The sequence below is a fragment of the Humulus lupulus genome, chromosome 9 (genome assembly GCF_963169125.1).
Source record: "Humulus lupulus chromosome 9, drHumLupu1.1, whole genome shotgun sequence".
Lineage (NCBI taxonomy): Eukaryota > Viridiplantae > Streptophyta > Magnoliopsida > Rosales > Cannabaceae > Humulus > Humulus lupulus.
In genome coordinates, this window is record NC_084801.1 from 7,726,511 (window position 1) to 7,751,986 (window position 25,476).

Genomic DNA, 25,476 nt, shown 5'->3' on the forward strand with positions numbered 1-25,476 from the left:
TTTTGCCAAACAGCCCCTAAATAAATATATATAATTATTATTTTTTTAAAACATTGCTTGGAGTTTAAGGTGGTGTTTGGGTGAGAATCAATTCTCACAGTCCCCAAAACCAATTTATGTTAAAGTAACCAAACGGACCTTAATCTTAATCAACACCATCATCATGTGACTTGATACCGGTTCACGCATTCTCCGCCGTCCGATTTAGATAATTTAATTTTTATTTTTATTTTATTTTTGAAGGGACGTTGTACAGTTTCAACAACATCATGCACTTTTTCTTTTCTTTTTCATATTTATTTATTAATTTAATCGAAGAGTCGTTCGGGCGAGAAGTAACGAGTTCAAAAGAGTTTCTCTCTCTATAATCCTTAGAGAGAGAGAGAGAGAGGGAGATTGGAAACAATGGCGGTGAGACTGTCAACTCTGTTCTTAAACCAGGGATTGAGTGGACTCAGCTGCAACCACTCTAATGCCCGTCTCACTTTGTCTTCTTCCTATCGATTATTTCCTGCTTCTTGTAAAATGCGACAACGTAATCCCAGGTAATCTCACTTTATTGTTATGGTTGATTTCATCGAGTTATTGATGGAGTTGAATTGAGTGAGTCGATTGTTTTGTTAGATTGTGATTGGCTCTAGAAAGTGAAAACTGGAATGAATGGTTCTGCTTACTCGCTACAGAGTTGAATTGAATGAGTTGATTGATGGTTTTGTAAGATTGTGATTATGGTTCTAGAATGTGAAAACTATCTGGAATGAATGGTTCTACAATTTCCACTTACTGAGTTATTGAGCAGAGTTGAATCGAATGAGTTAATTGATGGTTTTGTTAGATTGTGATTGCGGTCCTAGAAAGTGAAAGCTGGAATAAGCGGTTCCAATCACTGAGTTCTTCAACAGAGATTAAATGAATCATGTAGTAGTTATTTTGGTTGCTTGAGGAGATTGAAGAGTGGTTTTGTGATAATGTTTTGAGTTGAATGGAATAAGTTGATGGTTTTGTTAGATTATGATTATGGGCCTATAAGAAAGTGAAAATGGAATGAATGGTTCCACTTACTGAGCTCCTGAATAGATTTTAAATAAATTATATGGTAGCTATTTGGGTTGCTTGAAGAGATTGAAGAATGATTTGTGTTCATCTTTTGAGTTTAATGGAATGGGTTGATGGTATTGCTCGATTGTGATTATCGTCCTAGAAGAAAGTGAAAATGGAATGAGTGGTTCCACTCAGTAAGTTCTTGAACAGAGTTCAAATAAATCATACAGTAGTTGTTTGGGTTTCTTGAAGAGATTATGCTATGTCTCTAGAAGACAATATCAAATGAAAGTAGAGTACTCACTGAGGTAATGCTAATAGTTTTTTGGGTTTTGAAACAAAGAAGAGTGATTTTCGTTCAATCTTAAAATGAGAAAAGGGCTGTCAGATTATGGTTTGATATAGAAAGTGGAACTAGGGTGAATGGTTATACTCACTGAAGTAATACTAATAGTTATTGCTTCAAGAGATAGAAAGTGAGTTTGTTTTATTCTTTTAATAAGAAAAATGGTGAATTATTAGAATAAAGGGTGTTGGATTATGGTTCATAGATAGGAAATGAAATCAGAATGAATGGTTGCTCAGACTTATTAAATTCTCTTAGGTTATTGGTTTTGGAATTTCAGTTTTCTGCAAATTTTGAAGTTTGAACGACCTTTGCTTCTTAAGCTTTGTATAATTTCCTTCTGTGCTTTGTTTGATTAGCTTCAGGTGTGATAAAATCTGTTTATTTGGTTTCTTTAATTATAGCGTGTGGCCAGAATACTATCAGGATGAGATGAATAGGAAGGCAGGGAAATGAAAACTCCCAATAAAATTATGGTTCTTTACTGCCTGTTGTCTTGTAATTAGAAGGTCAAATTGTAAAAATTCAACTCGAGTTTTTTGCATTTAGGCCCACTTGCATTGCTATTTGAATGCTTGTATTGATTTTATGCAGAGGTGAAGAAAATGAGACCAAGCATGTAAAATGTATTCATTGCTGATGCTGTGTCAGTACATTTGCTTCTTCTATGTGCCTATTCTCTGAATCCGAATAATTATCTATCCCATTAGTCATCACTTTTGAGTTTGTCTATGTTCTTGAGAAAACAAGAGTAATTGGCTCAAATTTTGGTCCGTTATCAAGTTTTCTTGTATTCTGACTATCATTTCAAAGTGTTTCTGTTTTCTGAATGACTGAATGAAAACAGAAATGCCCTAACATGGATTTTTTTTTTCAAAGTGTTTCTGTTTTCTGTTTTTTTTTTAATTAATAATTTGTTTACTCTTTGATAGCGACATTGTTGCATATTGGTTGTGAACTTGTGACTGCCCAAAACTTCTGTTAGTTTGTGTTATACGTGGCTAGAATGTTCTACACATGATCTTTTATCTATCTAAGAAGTTTATTCAAATTTGCAGTACACCAAATAAGAGACAGCAGTCTAAAAAAGCTTCTCACGAGCCTTTAATAAGTGGAGATTCTGACCAAGATTCCGACATTGCTTCAACAGCTAGTGTTCCAATTTTGAATCAGGAAAGCGTTTCTATTGATGATGCACAAGATTTGAACGGTGCAATTGTCACTAATGAAACAAAATCTATGGTAAACTGCTTTACCTGAATTTTACAATGTGAATGCAAATTTGTCTTCATAATCGCTTTTAGTAGTTTTTTCAGTCTTTCATAGATTTTATTGTTTCCTTATTACTTTTGATCTTATATGAAAAGGAAATTTAGTAGCGTTGATTATTAAATGTTGAATCAGGAAAGCATTTCTAATGATGATGTACCCAATAATGATGATGCAAAAGATTTGAGCGGTGTAATTGTCACTAATGAGACAAAATTTTCAGTATTCTGCTTTACCCAAAATTTTACAATGAATACAAATATGTATCCATAATCATTTTTAGTGGAGGGTTTTTTTTAAAGTCCTTAATTGATTTTGTTTTTGCTGAGTTATTTTATGTTCTCATTTAACATTGATTATAAAATTTTGAACCAGGAAAGCATTGTGAATGATGATGCAGCCAATAGCATAGAAATGAAGCGCAATGATGTAGCCGATACCATAGAAATGAAGCACAATGATGCAGCCAATACCATAGAAATGAAGCATGATGAAGCAAAAGATCTGAGCGGTCTAATTGCTTCTGATGAATTAAAATCTTTGGTATTGCCTTTGCCCTGATTTATACAATGTGATTACAAATATACATTTAGAATCACTTTTACTATGTAATATATTCTATGCAAAGACCGATCTTTGTTTCTTAACCTTTTAAGTCTTTTATTGCTTTCATTTTTTATGGACTGCTCATCATCCGTTGCTTCATTGGTAATTCTTTTCTTAACCACTCAGTCTTTGTTTCATTAAAAGGAAAGAAATTTTTTTATCCATTTTTATTTCATATGAAGGAAATTAATTGCATTTCTTAAATTTCTTCTGAGTGGCTGAGCCTGAATATTGGGTATTTGAGTCATTATAGGAACATGCAAAGTGATGCACGTGCAATATTGAGCTACATTTTGTTAAAATATTGTTTATTTGATTAAAAATGTAACTAAATTAGTGTATCCATCCAGAGAGATTGTCTTGTACTTTTAAAGTGGATCATTTGTTTTCCTGAGCAAATTTTTTTAATCTCAGGAGAAGAATCGACAAGTTGTTGGAAGAGAGATTTTCTCTTCCTTGACATCAGTATATGTGTGTGTGTGGGGTTGATAGTCATAGAATAAAGTGTATTTTAAGTGGGAAAGTGGAATAGGATAATGTCTTATAAGTACACATGTACACAAAATTTGAATAAAATTATTATGTAAAGGAATAGGGGTGCCCTCAAAAATATCTTCTGAGGACCAACAATGATGATGCTATCCTAAAGGAGTATGATATGAGGAGAGGTGATTGATGCCAAATAGAGAGTTATATGGTGATCTTAGATTTGAGATTAAGAAGAACATTCCCTGGAGATTTAAATTCTAGTAATTATTTAAAACATATTATTATATATTAGTTTTCTTTGTTAATTGGTAATGATTTTCTGACTTCCTCGCTTATCTTTGATGCCTGTTTTGTGGTTTGGAATCTTCTTTTGAATATTAAAACTTCTAGCATGCCCATTTTAGTTTGAATAGTCTTTTGTTTTTTGATCTATTGAGGGACAGGGAGATTGTTTTGTAATTTAGTGTCATTGTCTTGAGTGTGGGATTTTAACTGGATTGTACTTTTTAAGTAATGTGATATAGTCTCTGGTTCTAACTAAAAAAGTAATAATAAAGAGCTTGCACATACTGTAAGCTTCCAGCAGTTTCTTCTTCTTTGACCAAAATTAGTTTTCTTTAAATTATTGTCTCCTGTCATTTGACTAGTCTTTGTCTTTTAGGTTCTCAATGTGGATGAAGCAGAGACGGTGTCGGATATTAAACTTGAAGATTTGATAGGAATGATAAAAAATGCAGAGAAAAGTAGGATATATTCTGCTGTCTTATGTAGCTTCATTTTAGATCTTTCTCTTTTAGCTTTATGCTTTTCCATAAACATAACCAAGAAATGTTTTCATTTATATTTTTTCTTGACATAGACATCCTTCTTCTCAACCAAGCTCGGATTCGAGCACTTGAGGAGCTTGAAAAAATTGTTGCTGAGAAGGCGGAGTTGCAAGGAGAGATCAATAGCTTAGAATTGAGATTGGCGGAAACTGATGCACGAATTAAAGTAGCTACCCAAGAAAAGGTACATGTGGAACTCTTGGGAGACCAGTTACAGGAGCTTCGAGACTCCCTCACTCGTAAGGATGGTGGTGAGAATCTGAATGACAGATTAAGTGAAATCTCTCTGTCACATGAAAGTAGCATGACCAATCTTACTGTGGAGCTTGAATCATTGAGGTCAGAAAATCTCTCTCTGAAGAATGATTTAGAAAAACTTAAAGAAGAACTTGGTCATGTAAAGAGTACTGACGAGCGTGTTATGATGCTGGAAACTGAACGTGCCTCTTTGGAGTCTTCTCTGAGAGAGATAGAATCTAAATTGTCAGTTTCACAGGAAGATGTATCAAAGCTTTCTACTTTAAAAGTTGAATACAATGATTTGGTGGAGAAAGTAGAAAACTTGCAAGTACTGCTTGATAAGGCAACCAAACAAGCAGACCTGGCCATCACAGTATTACAGCAAAATCAGGAGCTTCGAAAGAAGGTCGATAAGTTAGAAGAATCTCTTGAAGAAGCCAATGTCTATAAGCTGTCATCAGAAAAAATGCAGCAGTATAATGATTTGATGCAACAAAAGATTAAGATGATGGAGGATCGGCTTCAAAAGTCTGATGATGAGATACATTCTTATATTCAATTATATCAAGAATCTATTCAGGAATTTCAAGATACACTTAGTAGTCTGAAAGAGGAAAGCAAGAAAAGGACACTTGATGAACCTGTTGATGATATGCCTTGGGAATTTTGGAGCCGCTTATTGCTTATGATTGATGGTTGGTTGCTAGAAAAGAAAATATCATCAAATGATGCAACTCTCTTGAGGGAAATGGTGTGGAAGAGGGATGGCCGAATATGCAATGCATATATGGCTTGCAAGGAAAAGAATGAACGAGAAGCCCTGAGTACATTTCTCAGGCTGACTTCATCACCAACAAGGTATATCATCATATTTTAGTTGTAGATTACATAGATATTTCACTTGCAGTTGTTTAATCGTTCATTTATTTTTCTTTAGTCCAGGATTACATGTCATTCATATTGCAGCAGAGATGGCACCAGTAGCTAAGGTGAGTTCAGCTTAGTTTTTGTCTTTTCGTTGTTTCTCTCAGGTTTACATTTCTATGCCTTGTCAATCTTCTTGTTGCATTTACCTGAAACCCTGAACATAGTGATCACATTTTGAGTCTATCCATAATTATTCTTTACCCACTGGTACCTGTAGTGTGGTGTATGCACAAGTAGTGTACACGCTTCTTTATTCCCAGATTCGTGTATGCACAAGGATGTTTTCAGTGTGATGCGATAGGCTTGGCTTCATTTTTAGGTGTATGAGTTTTGTGACATCTATTGTCTTAGTATTGCTTCTAGATTGCAGACAATGTGATTTTTTCTGGTCTTCCATTTCTTCTATTTTCATTAGTTCTTCTTGGTACATTCATGTACAGGGATTGGGTTATATCTGCTTTATCAGTTAAAGTGATCTTGTTGTTCATTTACTTAATATGGGATTTTAACAAGCACAATGGTGGCATGTATTTAACTTTAAATGGCTCTGCTGTTTGTCATTTTAACTTTTATTAAAACTTATTATAGACCTTACATGAGATATTTTCTTTTTATTACTTAAAGACAACAAATGTAACTGCTTAATTATCAACTTTTATTCAACCCACATAACTTATCTACTTAAATATATAATATCAGTTTTCTTTCTTGATTTTATCTCTAATAAGTAAGTGTTATTTAATATTTATTTTACAGGTTGGTGGTTTGGGTGATGTTGTGGCTGGTCTTGGTAAATCACTTCAAAAGAAGGGGCACCTTGTGGAGATTGTTCTCCCCAAATATGACTGCGTAAAATATGAACTGATTCGTGACTTAAGAGTGAGTTTGTTATTTTATACTTAGGGCATATTGTCTAAAAACCTGGTTTCATGAAATGTTATTTATTTAGTAACCATCAACTTGTACAGGAACTAGATACAGTGGTAGAGTCATACTTTGATGGTCGACTATACAAAAACAAAGTTTGGGTTGGCACTGTTGAAGGTTAAGAAATTTAAAACTCAACTTTAGACAGTATTTTTTGGTGTACATCATTCTCACTGTTACTTTGTTTCACAGGTCTTCCCGTTTACTTTATTGACCCTCTTCATCCTGATAAATTCTTTTCAAGAGGAGAATTTTATGGAGAGCGTGATGATTTCAAACGTTTTTCCTTCTTCAGCCGAGCCGCACTTGAGTTGCTTCTTCAAGCTGGCAAGAAACCAGACATAATTCATTGCCATGATTGGCAGACAGCTTTTGTTGTATGGATTGTTTACATCTGCAATTTGTTCTTGTCTCTTCAAAATTTGATATTGTTTTTTACTTCTCTTAATGTAACTAATAAACATCATTGTTGCTTTCTTAGGCTCCTTTATATTGGGATCTATATGCTCCAAAGGGATTGAATTCAGCAAGAATATGTTTTACTTGCCACAACTTTGAGTACCAAGGGAATGCACCTGCTTCTGAATTGGCATCTTGTGGTCTTGATGTCCATCAGCTTAATAGGCCGGATAGAATGCAGGACAACTCATCACATGATAGGGTGAATCCCGTAAAGGTACCGAAATTATGGATTTGTATGTTATCAATCACATTCATCTAGAAGCAAACTTTTCTGAACCTTTTGTTTTAACTTTTTATAATGTTTTGCAGGGTGCAATTGTCTTTTCTAACATTGTCACAACAGTATCACCTACCTATGCACAGGAGGTTCGGACTGCTGAGGTATAATCTTTCAATATAGTTGATGGGTGCTTCATATCGACTTCTGCGCATTTATCTTATTTTTTGCGTTTTATTATAATGGATAAATTAGAGAAAAAAAATGCTCTGTTCTCTTCCCTCGTTTGAGTGAGTGTCAGGCTTGTGTATGATGGTTTCCCATGGTCCTTACGGTCATGGGAGGGCAAGGAAGAGAGATTACCATAACCCCACTAGTTAGGGGAAGGAAAAACTCCTTTTCCACACTGAAATTGGACGAAATGGTGGTTCTGTTATTGATAATTCTAGTTATGCTTTCAGATGTTATTAGAGTTTCAAAATAGAACATAAGGTGTTCATGTTGACCATTTCCAATGATGGAGTGGCTGTTCGCTTGTGCGACCGAACAAGGTTGTCAGGGTATGAGATTACGTTGACCTTGGATGGTGCAAGGTGGTTGATTGAAGAGATCCGGAGTTTGTTGTCATTGAAGGATGGGAATAAGAAGGGCTTTAAGCGTTTTTTCAGAAATAACACTGGGAATGTGTTCATCGAATGCTTTAGGTATATAAGAGGCGTCTTTCTCAAAGTTTCCACACTGAAAAATAATGTTTTGAGAAGTGTTACTCTACCTAATGAGGCTGGGAATCGAGTTGGAAGGAGTTGACTAATTGTCTAGATCATAGATGTCAGACATGACAGGACTACGTAGAGGAGAATTCCTCTACATAACAAGGTCTCCAAGAAATCTTGGGTCTCTGTAGTAACCAGGAAGGGTGAGGGTGAGGGTGAGGGTGACATTAGTCATACGAACCTTGATAGTCATGAGTTATCAAGTAAGAAGGGCCATGCTATTCTATTGATGCGGAATGATAGCCAGTTTTCTTGGAAAGTTATTCTTGAAGGCATACAACGGGAAGTAGGAGTTGATGTCAAGATGTCTTATTTGTATGATGATAGAGCTTTTCTCTAGTGTCCTACTGTAGCTATGCAAAAAGCTTTGATCTCTAAAGGAGTGGTGTTTATTCCTGACGTTACAAATATATCTATTGTCCCTTGAAGTTGGAGTCGGCAGTCGGCAATCGGAAGTCGGAAGAGAAGAAAGTCAGTTGTCATCATAATTGGATCGGTGTTGATGGTATTTCTTTGAATATTTGGAATATCCATGTGTTAAGGGTTATAGGGGCTCTATGTGGAGGGCTGATGGATGTGGACAAATGGTCTTTAGAGATGAAAGATGTATCTCATGCTCGTTTGAGGTTATTTGGAGACTTTAAAGGATTTATTCCGGCGTCCATCACTTTGCCATATGATGGAAACTTTATTACTTTAAGATTATTCAAGTTGAGAGAGCAGAATATTCACCCCAAGAGTTGTCCCATTAGTGGCAATGGTAGTATATGGGTTAGGAAGCAGGCAGAGAATTGTCCCAACTCTGTCGAAAAGGAGGCAGTGATGAATTAATTACTTTAGAGAATGCACCCGTTGAGGGAGGTCCAAAACTCTTTAAAGGAAAATTGAAAAAAATTAAACCGAAAGGTAAGATAGCATTCTTCAACCCGAAAATCAGCAGCTGGTCCGACTACAAACAGCCCTAGAAAAGGCCCAACTCTGAGAATTACAATGGTAGACAATAGTGATGATGACCAAACGAAGCTGAAGGTTTATTCCAGGAACAAAAATAGAAAAACCTTTGGAAGGAGAAGTATCTTGAGAGAGGTGCAAGAAGATTGGGCGGAGTGGAGGGATAACCTTGAAAATCATTCTGCAATCGAAGAGATGGTGGAAGAGGAAGTTCATCGTTTGAGTGATAGGCTACCTATTACGTATGTTTACGCTAAGATGAGTAGGAGGCCTTGAGATAGGCTAGCAACAGCTGATTGTGGTTTTGGGGAATGGTTAGGAGTTAGTTAGGGGAGGTTAGCTTGGTTGTGCGACAGGTACACGTTATTACCAATAGGGGTAGGGATATAAGGGAGTGTGTAAGGTAATTTGAGGTAGGAATTGGTAGGGTTGTAACCCAAGTGGGGGGGAATAGGCTCTCGAATCCCTGGATAATCAATACAAACTTTATTTTCTTCTCTCTTGTCTTCTCTATTTTCTTTGTTGGCTGTTTGGAATACTAACTTGGCAGGACCACTCTACCAAGTGGTATCAGAGACTTCGATCACCATGGGACCAAAGAAGGCTACTCAGTTGGAGGTTTTGGAAGAACGGGTCGAAGCTATCCACTCGGAAGTTCACCGTCAATTGCAGGAGTTTCGCTCAGAGTTGCAACAATTTCCCACGGAGATGGAGGTGCTAAAAACTGAGGTGCAGAGGTTACCTGCAATGGAGAAGAAAATGGACTTCGTGGTGACTCATCTGGCTCAATTGATGCAAGCTTCGGGGAAGCCGAATACAGAGACCACTGCCATGGACGCCGATTGGCAACGGCGGGCTTTGGACGGGGAAAATTCTTCAGCTCCGAAACCAATCTCACCTGGAACATTCCAACGCATCGCAGCTGACTTGTACTGGCGAGGTATGCGAAAAGATATACAGAAATTTGTTGCTGAATGCTCCATTTGCCAGCAGAATAAGTATTTGGCACAGTCCCCAGCTGGTTTATTGCAGCCATTACCTATTCCTGAGCAGGTTTGGGAAGATATCTCTATGGACTTCATTGAGGGGCAGCCAACTTCGAATGGGTTTGACTCTATTTTTGTGGTGGTAGACCGATTGAGCAAGTATGGTCATTTCATACCTCTTCGACATCCATATTCTGCAGTCATTGTGGCGACAGTTTTTGTGCGAGAGGTGGTGAGGCTTCATGGCATACCCTGCTCAATTGTATCAGACCGAGACAAGATTTTCCTCAATCTATTTTGGAAGGAACTCTTCCGTTTGCAAGGTACAGCCTTGAAGAAGAGCACAGCGTACCACCCTCAGTCTGATGGGCAAACCGAGGTGGTTAACCGCTGTTTGGAGACTTATCTTCGTTGTTTTGTTGGATCAAAACCTACTCAATGGGCCAAGTGGCTGCCTTGGGCGGAGTTTTGGTATAATACTTCGTTTCACTCATCCGCGGGGATGACTCCGTTTCGTGCACTTTATCATAGAGACCCTCCTCCATTGCTTCGGTTTGAGCCAACAAGCACTAGGGTCTCGGCAGTAGAGCAGAACCTTCGAGCCAGAGATGATGTTTTAGTATTGCAGAATTTACACAGGGCCCAGCAAAAGATGATGGTTCAAGCAGGTCGGAAGCGTCAGGATGTGCACTTTGAAGTTGGAGATTTGATCTATGTTAAATTGCGACCTTATCGTCAACGCTCTGTCGCCAAACGCATCAATGAAAAGTTGTCTCCACGATTCTTTGGCCCGTTTCCTGTGTTGGAATGAATTGGAGCAGCAGCATATCTCCTCCAGCTCCCTCCGGATGCAACAAAACACCTTGTTTTTCACGTTTCATTGCTGCGTGCTACCCTTGGTCCAAATCAGCAAGCCACGACTTTGCCACTTGGGTTGACATCGGATTTGGAATGGTTATTGGTGTCGGAAGCGGTGTTGGAGTGAGGCCAGGAACCCATAAAGAAGCACCTCAGGCATTGATTTAGTTGGAGAATTTGCGTGAGTTTGAAGCAACTTGGGGAGGATTTTCATGTGATACGGGAGCAATTTCCAGATTCCCACCTTGAGGACAAGGTGAAACTTTTGGTAGGCGGTATTGATAGGCCACCTATTACGTATGTTTACGCTAGGAGGAGTAGGAGGCCTTAAGATAGGCTAGCAGTAGCTGATTGTGGTTTTGGGGAATGGTTAGGAGTTAGTTAGGGGAGTTTAGCTTGGTTGTGCGACAGGTACACGTTAGTACCAATAGGGGTAGGGATATAAGGGAGTGTGTAAGCTGATTTGAGGTAGGAAGGAGTTGGTAGGGTTGTAACCCAAGTGGGAGGGACTAGGCTCTTGAATCCCTGGATAATCAATCCAGACATTATTTTCTTTATTGGCTGTTTGGAATACTAACTTGGCAGGAAAACTCTACCATTGAGCTCAGAAAGTAGTGGGTCAGATCTTGAGGGATAGGGATTTTGAGTTCTATCTCAATGGAGTCAGTCTCTTACTAAACATGGATATTGAACAATGTGTGGTAGAGAAGAGCCAGGGTAGTATTTATACCAAGGAGGACGAATTCTGGGAGGAGGATAACCAAGTAGCTTTGCCAAAGGATGAGAAAATCAAATGGTCAGAAATAGAGAGTTGGACAAATAAGGTTCTTCAAGTTAATAAAAGACCTGAGGTCAAGGGGACGAAAAAGAGGGGAAGTAGGAAGCTAAAAAATTTGGCCTTTAACATCAATTATGATCAGAATAGGACAAAGAAGGGGAAGAAAGCAGTGACTCAATGAAGATAATGTCGTGGAATATTAGAGGAACTGGTAGTTCTTCCAAGAGGAGAGCTATTAAAGAGGTGGTGTGTAAGTTTAGTCTAGATATTGTTGTGCTGAAAGAAATAAGAGAGATAGTATAGACCGAATTTTTGTCGGTAGTGTTTGGAAGTCTAGATTTAAACAATGGGTGAGTCTCCCTTCCTTAGGAAGATCTGGATGTATTGTGGTGATTTGGGATTCCAGGAGGATTAAAGTGACTGAGTCAATGGTTGGGGAACACTCGATCTCTATTAAAATTGAGGACAATGCAGAAAGTTGGTGGTTTTTTGGGGTATATAGTCCTAGTAGCACATGGATGGGATCAGTTTTGGGACGAGCTGGCTGGTTTGAGCAGTTTGTGTGAGGAAGGTTGGTGGGAGGTGATTTTAATGTCGTTAGGAATACTCACGAGAAATTTAATAGCAACACTACCACTAGAAGTATGAGAATGTTCAATGAGTTAATTAGGGAGCTTGTTTTACAAGACTTGAGATTGAATAATGGCCAATTTACTTGGTCTATTTTCAGGGAGTTTCTTATTTGCAACAGGTTGGACAGATTTTTTATTAGTCCATGGTGGGGAGGTCGTTTCCTCTTTGTTCGTCAATCCATGGAAGTTCAAGCTATCTCTGATCATTGCCCAGTTTTGATCGATACTTCTCCTAAGTGGGGGTCCTTCCCCTTTTAGAATCAACAACATATGGCTGAGTCATAAACCGTTTAAAAAGGAGTTTAAAAAATGGTGGACATAAAGCAAAGTTAATGGCTAGGAAGGGTACAAATTCATGAGGAGGCTCGGAGCTGTTAAGAACAAGGTAAAACAGTGGAGTTATCATGAATTGGGAAGGCAAGCGGCTACTAAACAAGCGATTGAGCATAGAATTCAGGAGTTAGATGACGAAGAGCATGGGAGTGGGTGGAATCAGATCCTTAGAGAGGAGAGGGAGAGGTTAAAAGGAGAGTGGGTGCATCTCATTCTTGAGGAGGAAAGGGCTATTAGGAGAAGATCTAAGTTTCATTGGGCTAAGGATGGCGATGGCAATACTCGCCTGTTTCATAATTTGATGAATGCGAGATTTGCAAAAAATTACATTTCTAAGATTGAGTGTGACAATGGCTCAATAGTGGAAGAAGATCTTGAAATCGAAAGAGAAGTGGTCAAGTATTATGAAGATTTATACAGGTCTGCTCATCAGTCTTTCATGGGTTTTGAGGGGCTTGAGTGGGGCGGCTTATCCCAAGTTATTTTCGACGGGTTGGAGAGACCTTTTGCGGAGGAAGAGAATAAACAAGCTGTCTTTCAATTCGACAATGACAGCCAGTGGGCCTGATGGTTTCAAGATGGCTGTTTATAAGGAAAATTGGGAGGTGATTAAATAGGACTTGATAAAAGTCTTAGTTGAATTTGAAGAGAATGGAGTGATTAATAAAGACACCAAGAAAACTTACATATGTCTCATTCCTAAGTAGATAAATTTGTGCAAGGTTAAAGACTTTAGATCCATTAGCTTGGTCATAAGCCTGTACAAAATAATTTCTAAAGTCTTGTCCATGAGATTGAGAGAGGTGCTACTAGAGACGATTTCTGAAACTCAAAGCGCTTTTGTGGCTGGTCGTCAAATCATGGACGTCGCATTGGTAGCTAACGAAGTAGTAGATGAGTATAGGTGCATGAAAAAGAGAGGAGTGATTTTCAAAGTGAATTTTGAAAAAGCTTACGATTTCGTTGAATGGAAGTTCTTAGAGTTCGTTCTTGAAAAGAAAAATTTTGGTAGAAAATGGAGGAAATGGATAATGGGCTGCCTTAAATCGGTCTCCTTCTTCATTTTTATCAATGGGAAACCGAGAGGCAAGATTGTCGGGTCTAGGGGGTTAAGACAAGGCAACCCTCTATCTCCCTTTCTCTTTACCTTAGTGGTGGATGTTTTGGGGAGATTGATGAGCAAAGCTAGAAGCGCAAATTTGTTCCATGGTTTTGTGGTGGGAAATGATAAAGTAGAAGCCGCACATCTGCAATTCGCAGACAACACTTTGTTTTTTGTCGAAGCAAACACCCAGTTTCTGGATAGGCTCATTCAGATTCTAAAAGCCTTTGCTGCCTTTTCCTGGCCTCAAAATTAATCTGAGTAAGAGTAGTCTGCTGGGTATTAATGTGGAGGAAAACTGGCTGCATTCTGAAGCTGATTCTTTGGGTTATGTTGTGGGAGATTGGTCGGGTTTGCCTCTTGGAGATAATGAGTTCGGAGTCTCATGGTGTATCCCTTCCTCTTGTTCACAATTGTTCTTGTGTCAACTAGAGGGAGGGAAGAGAATGGCTCGTTTATGGCAGAGTATCATGTTGGCCACTTTTTGGGTTATTTGGTTGGAGAGAAATAGTAGGATCTTTGAAGAGTCCTCTTGTTCTGTGGATTCTCTTTGGGATAAAGTTAGATTTTGGGTTGCTACGTGGGTGTATAGATCAAAAGGTTTTGAGGGAGTTTTCTTTTTGGACCTTTGTAGGGAGTGGGTGTATTTGTGGTCGTAATCTTTCTGGGTCACGTTTTTTCCCAGGCTATGTATTTTTCTTCATTTTTGTTACCACGGTATTCCTCCGCCAAAAGAGAGGGTTCTCAATGTTATTGAGAGGAGGTCTCTTTTGACCTCTGTTTCTTTTTCAAAAAAAAAAAAAAAATTCAAGGAAGATCAGTTGTTGGGAACCTGTGATTAGAAAGGTGTTTAAGCGACTGGAAGGCTGGACGAATGCCCATTTACTACTTGTCTCTGTTTAGAATGCCTGGCCATGTAACAGAGATTTTGGAGAGAACTATTAGGAATTTCCTTTGGGAAGGAGGAGAGTTAGGGAAGGGAGATCACTTAATCTCTTGGGAAGTAGTTTGCCGTACGAAAAACAAAGGTAATTTGGGTGTTGGAAATCTGTGGTTGAGAAACTCTTCGCTTCTGATGAAATGGCTGTGGAGATTTCCCCTCGAACAAGGTTCTCTTTGGTGTAGGGTGATCAAAAGTAAGTACGGGATGCATATCAACGGGTGGGATACTAATAAGAGCTCTAGAGGGACACATAGAAGTTTGTGGAAGGGTATAGCCCTTTTGTACGAGGACTTCTCGCAACTTGTTTCTTTCAAGGTAGGTGATGGTAGCCGGATTCGCTTCTGGGAGGACACTTGGGTTGGTGAGCAGCCTTTAAGTGAGTCCTTCACTGGGCTAGCTAGGTTATGTGATAAAATGACAGCATTGTATATCCCATTTTGTGGCAGAATACACAACTCCAGTGAATTGGAATCTACACTTATGTAAAAATCTTAGAGATAGAGAACTAATCGATTTGGTTGGTCTCTTAGATATTCTGGACACAGGCCGCCCCTGTCAATTGCTCGAGGACTGCAGGATTTGGAAAGGGGACTTCTCAGGGCTGTTTTCTTGTAAGTCTGCCTTTACTGCCCTTAGAGAGGATGATGCCACCCCTTCCCCTATTTGGTCAAATACCCTTTGGAGGGCTCACGTTCCACCAAAAGTTAGAATCTTTTTGTGGTTGCTGTTGTGGGGGAGGCTTAATGTGCACGAAGTGCTTCTTCAAAAGAAGAAACCTTTTATGTCCATCTCTCTGGGCTGGTGTGTGTTGTGCCAGAAAGCTAGTGAAAATGTCAGCCACCTCTTCCTTCATTGTGAGCTTGTTTTAAACTTGTGGTATAGACTCCTTGATAAGTTTAGGCTGAGCTGGGGAATCCCTCACTCTTGCGCAAAATTACTGCTATTCCATGTCAGCAGGAGCAAGGAAAGGACAAATTCTCTGGACTACCGCGGTGGCCGCAGTATTCTGGGGTATTTGACTGGAGAGGAATAAAAGGATTTTTGAGGAATAGAGCAGTGATATGAATGGTTTGTGGGATAAGATTAGGCTATGGGTTGCTTTGTGGGTAAACAAAGTTAAGGGTTTCAAAGGGATTCCCTTCTCTTGTTTTCTTAGAGACTGGAACTTAGTTCCGTAATGTTTTTTTGTTGTGTTTTGGTTCAGTGTGTTTATGTTATTGCCCTTGGTGGGATTCTCTTGTAACCATGGTATTCCTCCATCAAAAGTGAGGCTCTTAATAAATTTTGGGAGCAGACCACTTTTGGCCAGATAGCAACTTGTGGCTTTTAGATCTTTTAGATGATGTTAGATTGCCTAGAGATATTTTATTAAGAGAACAACTTAACAGGGGAACATCTGATGCTCATTTTTCCAAATAAAATTATTCAGCATTAAGCATTTGGATGCAAATAGATGATGACTAAGATGCAAAATAAACCTCTACAAATTTAATATATATTTTTTGGTTAAGCGTGATTTTCTGTATATCATCCATCTTGATAGGAAAGGAACATTCGGAGCACTTTTCCTTTTCTTTTTGTGTTGGGAACTGACTTGGTTGAATTCAAGAGAGATTTTTCCTATGTTTTACTTTTCTTAAAATAAAATAATAATAAATAAGTAAAAGATTTAAAGAAAATTGCTACTGGATTTTATTAACTTCAATAGTAAATTAGAATAATTTATACCTGATTAAATGATTTGATGCTATAGTTGTTCTTTTGATGTACAATATAAAACTAGCTGAATAAGCATCAATCTTTGCCGTGTATATCAATGTATGTCTAGTTTTATAACAGAAAAGAAGGAAAATGTCGTTTTAATAGTTTACCATATGATTTGCAGGGTGGTCATGGTCTACATTCAACACTTAATTTCCATACCAAAAAGTTCATCGGGGTTCTGAATGGAATTGATACTGATGCATGGAATCCAGCTACTGATGATTTTATTAAAGTACAGTTCAGTGTAAATGATCTTCATGGAAAAGCAGAAAACAAAGAAGCTTTAAGAAAGATGTTGGGTCTTTCTTCGGCCGATCCGAGAAGGCCTTTGGTAATTATATTTTTAGAAGCCTCACAACATTAGCTAATTGCATTGTGCCATTGCCCTAAATGTTCAGGATTGACATCCTTTTTACTACCCTTTTCTCCTTTTTTATCTTCATTCATTGCCTTCCCATGGAATATCTATTTTTCTTAACTTTCTCAAGTTGACGTAAGTAACAATTGATTCTCAAGCTTCTGTTGATGGTTGCTGTTTTTTCCAACCTTACAGGAACAGCCTTGAATCCCTTATAGATATGATTTCGTTTTTATATTTTTCTTTAGCTCAAGGTTTATGAATTTAAGTAATAGTTATACATCTGCTTTACACGAAGGCCATCTTTTAAAAAAATTAGCATCAGTTAACATATCATTTTCATGGTCATCATTAGTATTATTACTAAGGATAGTTAATGGGCGTTGTTAAATGCTATCTGAAACCCTATATTATATATATTCTTTTATTATTTAGGTGGGTAGCATCACAAGGTTGGTTCCTCAGAAAGGTGTACATCTTATCAGACATGCGATATATAGGACACTAGAGCTGGGAGGACAATTTGTATTACTTGGTTCAAGCCCAGTACCACATATTCAGGTGGTTCTCTTCTCTTCTCTCTAATTAAGTATGTTTCACTCATTTGTACTTTCAAATAACGACTATACCCAGAATATTATCAAGTAGATAAATTCTTTGTCAGGATGTTTATTTTGATTTAAAATCAGGATTCAGGACAGTGCCAAAAACAGCAAATTTACTTGCAATTTCTTAATTGAGAACATCTTCATTGCAAGTACTCAGTAGCATCAAAGAAATCAGAAGAATTGGAACAATAAAAATGTTTCCAATAAGTTATTTTCACTCAAAACCTGTTTTGTTTTTTGACAAGTTATTTTCATTTATATGCTTGTTTTCTTCTCTGTAGAGGGAATTTGAGGGCATTGCAAACCAATTTCAGAATCATGATCATATTCGGTTAATACTGAAGTATGATGAGTCTCTTTCACATTCCATCTATGCCGCTTCTGACATGTTTATTATCCCCTCTCTCTTTGAGCCTTGTGGCCTTACACAGGTAAATATGCTTCCCTTCCCATGAATTTTTTCCCTTCAAATTAGGGAAGCAAATGACTTGATCAAAATTAGTTGACAAATGGAAACTGCAAATCTAATTTGAACTAGTGTCGAAACTCTTCACAATATTCACTTCAACTGTCTATACTTTTTCATCAATGGCTTGAATGTACCCATTTTGTTTCTATATACATATACATGTGTTTGCATTAAATTTTATACATATCGATGTTTTCTGTGCAGATGATAGCAATGAGATATGGTTCTATACCTATTGTAAGAAAAACCGGTGGTCTACATGATAGGTTTGTACCCAATGCCTTGACCTTCATTAAGAGAGTGGACGAGTTTTAAAAAATGAATTGTGCCTTTAGAAAATCTTTTTTAAGGAGTGAATGTCTAAACCGTTACTAAAAATAAAAATGTGCTTTTACTTCTCTTTACAATCTAAAATTCAAATATTAAAGTTATGCCAAACGAGTCCTGATTATTATTGCATAATATAGACTTCTGATTTGTTCTCATCCTGCAGTGTCTTTGATGTTGATGATGATACCATACCTCTCCGATTTCGAAATGGATTTACATTTTTGAATCCTGATGAACAGGTAAAATTGATGGAATGTTTCCACTTGTATTATCATCCAACACCTGCCTACAAAATTTTGTCATTTCTTGAGATTTAATTTCTTTGAGATCTTTAATCTATTGACATGTTTTACTTCATCATTGCAATGACAGGGAGTGAACAATGCATTAGAGCGCGCATTAAAACACTACAACAACAACCGCGAGGGATGGCAGCAACTCGTTCAGAGTGTCATGAACTTGGATTTCAGCTGGGATTCATCAGCGTCTCAGTATGAAGAACTCTATTCCAAGGCTGTGGCTAGAGCAAAGACGCTGATAAATCGTTCTTAAGCTTACTTGAAAAAGGCGACTCATCTGCCTCTCTATGAAACACAATTTTTTTGATTTGGCTGACAAACGTTGCTTTGCTATGCTACTTCATCGATCCGGCTACCGAGCACAATAACAGCTTCAGATGAAACTTTTAAGGCTTGAAGCTGCATCAATGGATGTCCATGTCCTTCATGCTTTAACCCTTCACCAAACTTTTCATTCTTTATATAGACAATTCATTTCGTTCATATAAATAGTACCACAGTTGTATATCAAGGCTTTCTTTTTTATTTTATTTTTTTGTCTTTTGAATTTTCTTTAGTTTATATTTAGCTATTTGCAATATCACATGTATATGTTTCGAGTCATACAGAAATCAGTGTAAGGAATCTTGTAATTGGTTTATACTCTCAACAAATTAGTTATTGTATTATAAAACTTATGAGCATTTTTTTAATCATAATTGTATGTTTCTGTTTTATCCTTTTAATTTTCTGTTATATTATTTATTGTACAGAATATTGAAACTGGCCATTCCTAACCCCAAATATGTATCTAACAATTCTTCTAAGTGGAACCAATCGCCACAATTTTTTTGTATTTTTATTAAATATTTTTCTCTCATTCTTGACATCTTTAAATAAATTAATTCGTTGATAATACATTAAAAAATGTGAAAGTAAAACGAGACTAAATATTAGCACACAAAATTCACAATACGCTCTTAATTCATTGATTCTCAACACATTTACAGCATCACCAAACAAAGAAAAGATAACCCATACATTATCAAATATGAACAATAACAACTCCCTAAACTCTTCACTTTCCGGGGACGAAGTTGGTGGCGTATGACCAGGCATTGTTGTTGACTGGGTCAGCAAGGTGGTCAGCCAAGTTCTCCAAAGGACCCTTTCCAGTGACAATGGCCTGAACAAAGAATCCAAACATGGAGAACATAGCCAACCTACCATTCTTGAGCTCCTTAACCTTGAGCTCAGCAAATGCCTCTGGGTCATCAGCCAGGCCCAATGGGTCAAAGCTGCCACCTGGGTAGATTGGGTCAGTCACCTCACCAAGAGGCCCACCAGCAATACGGTAACCCTCAACAGCTCCCATCAAGATCACTTGGGTGGCCCAAATGGCCAAGATGCTCTGTGCATGGACCAAGCTTGGGTTCCCCAAGTAGTCAAGCCCTCCCTCGCTGAAGATCTGTGACCCAGCCTTGAACCACACAGCCTCACCAAACTTCACGCCGTTCCTGGACAGCAGCTCTGGGAAGACACAGCCCAAGGCTCCAAGCATGGCCCATCTGCTGTGGATGACCTCCAGCTCACGGTTCTTGGCAAAGGTTTCTGGGTCGGCTGAAAGCCCAGCAGTGTCCCAACCATAGTCACCAGGGAACTCACCAGTCAAGTAGCTTGGGGGCTCACCAGAGAACGGGCCCAAGTACTTAACTCTGTCTGGGCCGTACCATGGGCTTCCGGATGACACCTGCTTCGAGGCGGATTTCCTCATGCTGACACGTCCCCCACCGGAGATTTTGTTGGCGGTCGGCGCCAGCTCGACGGCCTTTCCGGCGAAAGCCGGGGAGGAGAGAGCCATGGTGGAGGCAGACATGGTTGAGAGTTTGAAAACAAAGTAAGAGCTTCACCAAATGTGTTTGTTGTAGGGGGTTGGATATGTGAGCAAGTGTTGGAATGAGAAACTTTGGTAAATTTTGTCACATATTAATATGGGTGGTGTTGGTGCATGATAGTAATGTTCCTTATCTTATGGTATCTTTATCTTCATTCTCATTGGACTCTCAAGATTTTTGGTTTTGTTTTTGGATGCCTATATGGCTTTCTCTCCTCCACCAACTTCTTAGATTCATTTATGAGACTCCAACCAATCATTGCTCTCCACGTATACAGCTTTAGGATTACACTCATCACATAGTTATCTCATTCTTTTACTTTTTTTAACAATATTTTTTTGGCCTTGGTATAGAACTTTTGTGAAACAACTATCCATGCACGATAGACAGATAGAATATCACCATCATACTATGCAATATAGGGTTCAAACTAGTTTTTCCAAGGACAATATTACTCCTCTTTCTTTGCATGTGTTTTTTTTATTATGAAAATTAATGAACGATGTGATTGATGTCCACGTGGCACAATGCATGGAGAGTATATGAAAGAATATATATATATATATATTAATATTAATATATAAACTAGGTGCAAGAAGGGACGAACCAGCATGTCAAATTAAGGGAGGCCAATGTGCAAAAAAAAAATTAAGGGGGGCCAAAATAGAATTTTTTTTTTAAATTTAAGAAAAAAATAGAAAGAAAATCAATATAATTTATAAATTGATGTACATGAACATTTATTTTAATTTATTATGTAATTACATAAGGCATATTATTTATACACATACGACACTTACATATATATATATAAAGTATTTATAATATTTTTTATTATTTAATATGAATATATATATAAGTTAGATTAAGTAATAAAAAAATAACATGTTTTCTTTTTAAAAATTATGTATTATATATTATTATTATTATTATTATTATAATAATAATATTTTATAATATGTGAATTCATATTAATATAATTACTAAATATTTATTCTATCAAAAATTTATAAAATTAAGATTATATATTATTATAATAATATTTAAATTTAAATTAATATAATTATTAAATATATAGTTTTGTATATTATTAAATATCTTGTCTTGTATTATATATTATTATAATAATGTTATTTTATAACATTTAAATTTAAATTTTTATTAATATAATTGTTGTCCGTATTTTCACTTCCGGACACGTGGCAGTTAATAGTTATTAGTAATGAGGTAAGTCGCGAGGTACTCGGAATGCAACCTCTCTGGGGAGCCTTGTTCGGACGAGTCATGGACATCTCCGATGCCTGTTTTCGGGGCGAGGGTTCCTTGAAGCCACCTACTGGACCAGCTGGTAAGCCGTGAATGTCTCTGAGTGAGGTCACCCTCCGAGGTTCGTCCTCAGGGGTGGGACCTCTCCAGGTGAGGCCACATCCAAAGGAGCTCTCTTCCCTCACTCGTCCCCTAGGTCTATGATTTCAGTTCTCGAATCTAGGATAGCCACCAAATGTTAGTAACTGTAATTCCGGGCCACCCGACGATCATCTGACATCTTTTGATGAACCTTGATTAGTGGTGTCGAGTTTGTACACTCAACAATCGGTATTCCCACAACGCCACCTGACATGGGCAAAAGGAATGTCGATGTGAAGTTTCTTGAATACCTCGAGAAATTTAGAAAACTACTTGTCAATATTCACCTTTGAGGATATGGTATTTTTGGTGTAGGCTCCACTGTTATAGGCTTGTCTTTCCTTTTCTTCTGAAGATCTTTAGTAACCTTCTCTTGCTCTGGGCTAGCTACTTGTTGATCCCGTGCCTTCTCCACTTCATCTTGAGCTGTAGGCCCCTCATACTTGATACCACTCCTCAAAGTGATCGCTTGACATTGCTCCTTGGGATTTACCACAGTGGATCTCGGTAAATTCTTATGAGCCCTATTTGACATTAACTTCACTAGCTGGCCTATTTGTGTCTCCAAATTCTTTATTGAAGACATTGTCTCTGTCATGAATTGGTTCAACTGGTCAGGATGTGTTGTTGATGGGTTCACTGGATGGTGTGGTGGTGGTTGGGATGGGCGAGGATCATAGTAGGGTCTAGGGTTAAGCCCATATGTTGGTTGGTGAGGTGGGTACTGAAGCAGATTCTGAAGGTATGGTGGTTGTACTCCTTGGTTGTTTTTCCAAGACATGTTAGGGTGGTTTCTCCAAGCTATGGTATATGACATGGAATATGGATTGTTGGATGGTCTTGGAAAATTACCTATAGCATGAGCCTGCTCCAACGACATGTTATTTACAACAAATGGGCAACTGGCAGTAATTGGGCATTGCTCATGAGGATGAAGACCTCCACAAATCTCACAGCCATAAGCGTTCTGTACATGCATCGCCTGAGCGGATATGTTGTTTTGTTTTAGTTGCTTGGTCAAAGATGAAACGTGCACAGTAAGCAGAGCAATAGGGTCAACTTCTAAAACTCCTGCCACTTTCTTGTGTTTCACGCTCTGTAGGCCAATTATAATTATTCATGGCCATTTCCTCTAACAGGTCGTAGGCCTCATTAGAATTTTTGTTCATAAATGCTCCATCCGTTGCTGCATCAATTATGGTCCTTGTAACACCCTACTTCCGTAGAGCTGTTACCATGTGATTTATAAATGTGCCATTAGCTCGTTAGTCGGGGTTTTAGGTTAAAAAAGTGATTGAATAAAAATAAAGACTCATTTAATAACATTAAGTACAAAAGTTGGTCTTTCATTGAAATTCATAAAAATGTTACATCGGGATCACAAACACTGTATTGAAATACTTTTACAATCCAAAGGTACAGTATAGTTGTCCTAAGCGACCAAACCGAATGTTTACCACGTGTTCCTTAAAATAATCCATAAACGTGGTGCCCAGGTAGGCCAAACATGTACACACCGCTCATTGCCCTCCAACTCATGGTTGTTTGACCCAATTTCCTTGCTTTTACCTGCACCACAGAGCACCCGTGAGTCGAGGCCCAGCAAGAGAACTTCAAGCACAACATGCAATAATAATGTATCCCAACAAAACATACTCAATCAGAGCAACAAACAAATACTAGATCCTACTAGCATGCACAACGACATAGCATTAGAACAACTCAAAAGCACAATGGCATAACAACCTAATGGTACAGCAGTACAATAACCCAATACAGTAAGATAACACGACAACATAATAATACAACAGTATATTAACACAGCAGCTCAATACTACAACAGCGTATAACAAAACAGCTGACAGGCTAAACACATAGCGTCCATGCCGTCCCAGGCACTTTACCAGGCCCTGGGTTCATGGTCTCCACCGAGAGGATGACTCCATCATCCTACGAGGGTCTCGCCCTAACGGCCTGTACTCCGCGTGCTCAACGCCGTTCCCGGCCCCTTGCCACTCCAGGCTCTTACTGATCCCGGTTCTTGCCGCTCCTGGCTCTTGCCGCTTTCGGCTATTGTCGATCAATCACAATCACATGTTTGACATAACAATTATAAGCAACACATACATCATACACACCATATAGCTCTACGGGTACAAACAGTTCTCTTACCTGTGTCCCAAGCTATCTGAGCACCGCAATCCCTAACATAGTCCTCTATCACGAGCCTCGTTGAAAACCTAGTCACAACATGTTCATAATATCCATTCATCAAATTATAATCCAATAAATAGCCTCGGAACATAAATCTAGCCTTAGGGACCTTGGATTTACCCAACTGGGTAGTAGAAACCATCCCGAGCCTTAACATTTGAGTTCCCGAGTTAAAAGCCTTCAAAACGTCAAAATTCTGTATTTGGGTCGCGGCTCAGCCCCCCTTAAAGGTCGTGGCGCGCCCCAAGTCAGATGCAAAATGCCTTTCTGCTGAGAGACACGGGCCGCGACTTCTAAACCTTGCACTGCGACGCTTGGGCAATTTTTCGAAGTCCCCTTGCCTATAAACTAAAGCGGGCCGCGGCGCTTGATGAACAAGGTCGCGGCTCAAGCCCGAAACCCAGAAATTCCCCTGTGTTTTCTCAAGCCAATTCCTCTGAAATCAACCCAAATCAATACCTAAAGTCAGAATTTAGTCCCAAACCACTCATACCAAACTCAAAGCAGCACATAAGCTTAAAGAAACTAAACAATAACCTTCTATAACTTAAATTTCATCATCTAAGGTTCCAATCCCCAAAACCCCAATCAAAGCATAGAAACTCAACATAAAACCAGTTCTAGTTCTTACCTTTGTGATAGTTTCGGCCTGAACTATTTCCTTAACTCCTCAAGCTTGCACTCACCAATCTTCAGCAGAAATCCTCAAGAATTCTCCAAAATTCCCAAGCTCCCAAGTGAGAGAAATGAGAACCGACTGAGAGAGAGAGAGAGAGAGCAGAGAAAGACTATATGTTTTTGCTTCTTCTTTCTTTTCCTTTCTAGAATGTATTAGAGACTAAGTGTAACCCCAGCTGCCTAAGACCCAAAATACCCTTCAATCCATTCTAAACCCTTTAATGCCACCAAGAGCAATTTTGTCAATTGTCAAATCTCGCCAATTCCTCGAATGTTCCCGTAAATCCCTATTTAATCCCGACATGTCCAAATCATAGCTAAATTATTACCCATTACTCGATAAACCACGAACACGTATAACATTCCCAAAATACCCCTAGGCTCCTCCCGTGCCGAGTATTTGACCCCGTTGTGACTTTCTATCTAAACTGCTCCCTAAGATAGTCTCAGATCGTGCATCATAAATATATCACCACTCACTCGTGCTATCAATCACAATATACACAAATATTGCATTTATGCCCTCAATGGGCTAAAAATTACAAGTATGCCCCTAATAGCCAAATGGGTCCCACATGCATTTTTAATTCGCCTAAACATGCATTTCTAATCACATAACATCAAATTCACATATTAACGTAATTAAATCAATTATTTCCCTTCAAGAACGCTAATTAAGGCCCTAAGCCTTATTAGCAAATTTGGGACGCTACAACCATCCCCTCCTTATCAAAATTTTGTCCTCGAAATTTATTCACACACCTCGGA

The 25,476-nt window shown here is 38.3% G+C and overlaps 2 protein-coding genes across 2 annotated transcripts; one reads left to right on the plus strand and one right to left on the minus strand.

Moving 5' to 3' along the window:
* The first annotated feature begins 312 nt into the window (after window positions 1-312).
* On the plus strand, window positions 313-19,208 carry LOC133802287 (probable starch synthase 4, chloroplastic/amyloplastic). The gene is made up of 17 exons (XM_062240565.1): window positions 313-545; window positions 2,446-2,629; window positions 3,032-3,199; window positions 4,413-4,494; window positions 4,611-5,676; window positions 5,756-5,807; window positions 6,502-6,624; window positions 6,714-6,789; window positions 6,865-7,049; window positions 7,154-7,348; window positions 7,444-7,515; window positions 16,593-16,802; window positions 17,265-17,390; window positions 17,719-17,868; window positions 18,111-18,172; window positions 18,400-18,475; window positions 18,609-19,208. The coding sequence occupies exons 1-17, from the start codon at window positions 406-408 to the stop codon at window positions 18,786-18,788; spliced, it is 3,147 nt and encodes a 1,048-aa protein (XP_062096549.1). The 5' UTR covers window positions 313-405; the 3' UTR covers window positions 18,789-19,208.
* Window positions 19,209-19,480: 272 nt separating this feature from the next.
* Window positions 19,481-20,479, minus strand: LOC133802288 (chlorophyll a-b binding protein of LHCII type 1). Its single transcript, XM_062240566.1, has one exon. It carries the CDS (start codon window positions 20,388-20,390, stop codon window positions 19,593-19,595), a length of 798 nt encoding a protein of 265 aa, XP_062096550.1. The 5' UTR covers window positions 20,391-20,479; the 3' UTR covers window positions 19,481-19,592.
* Window positions 20,480-25,476: the final 4,997 nt, after the last annotated feature.

Coding starts and splice junctions, on each gene's coding strand:
- LOC133802287 (XM_062240565.1), top strand. CDS start 406: ATGGCGGTGAGACTGTCAACTCTGTTCTTAAACCAGGGATTGAGTGGA. Junction 2,630..3,031: donor CTAATGAAACAAAATCTATG/GTAAACTGCTTT, acceptor ATTTTGAACCAG/GAAAGCATTGTGAATGATGA. Junction 5,808..6,501: donor AGATGGCACCAGTAGCTAAG/GTGAGTTCAGCT, acceptor TTTATTTTACAG/GTTGGTGGTTTGGGTGATGT.
- LOC133802288 (XM_062240566.1), bottom strand. CDS start 20,390: ATGTCTGCCTCCACCATGGCTCTCTCCTCCCCGGCTTTCGCCGGAAAG.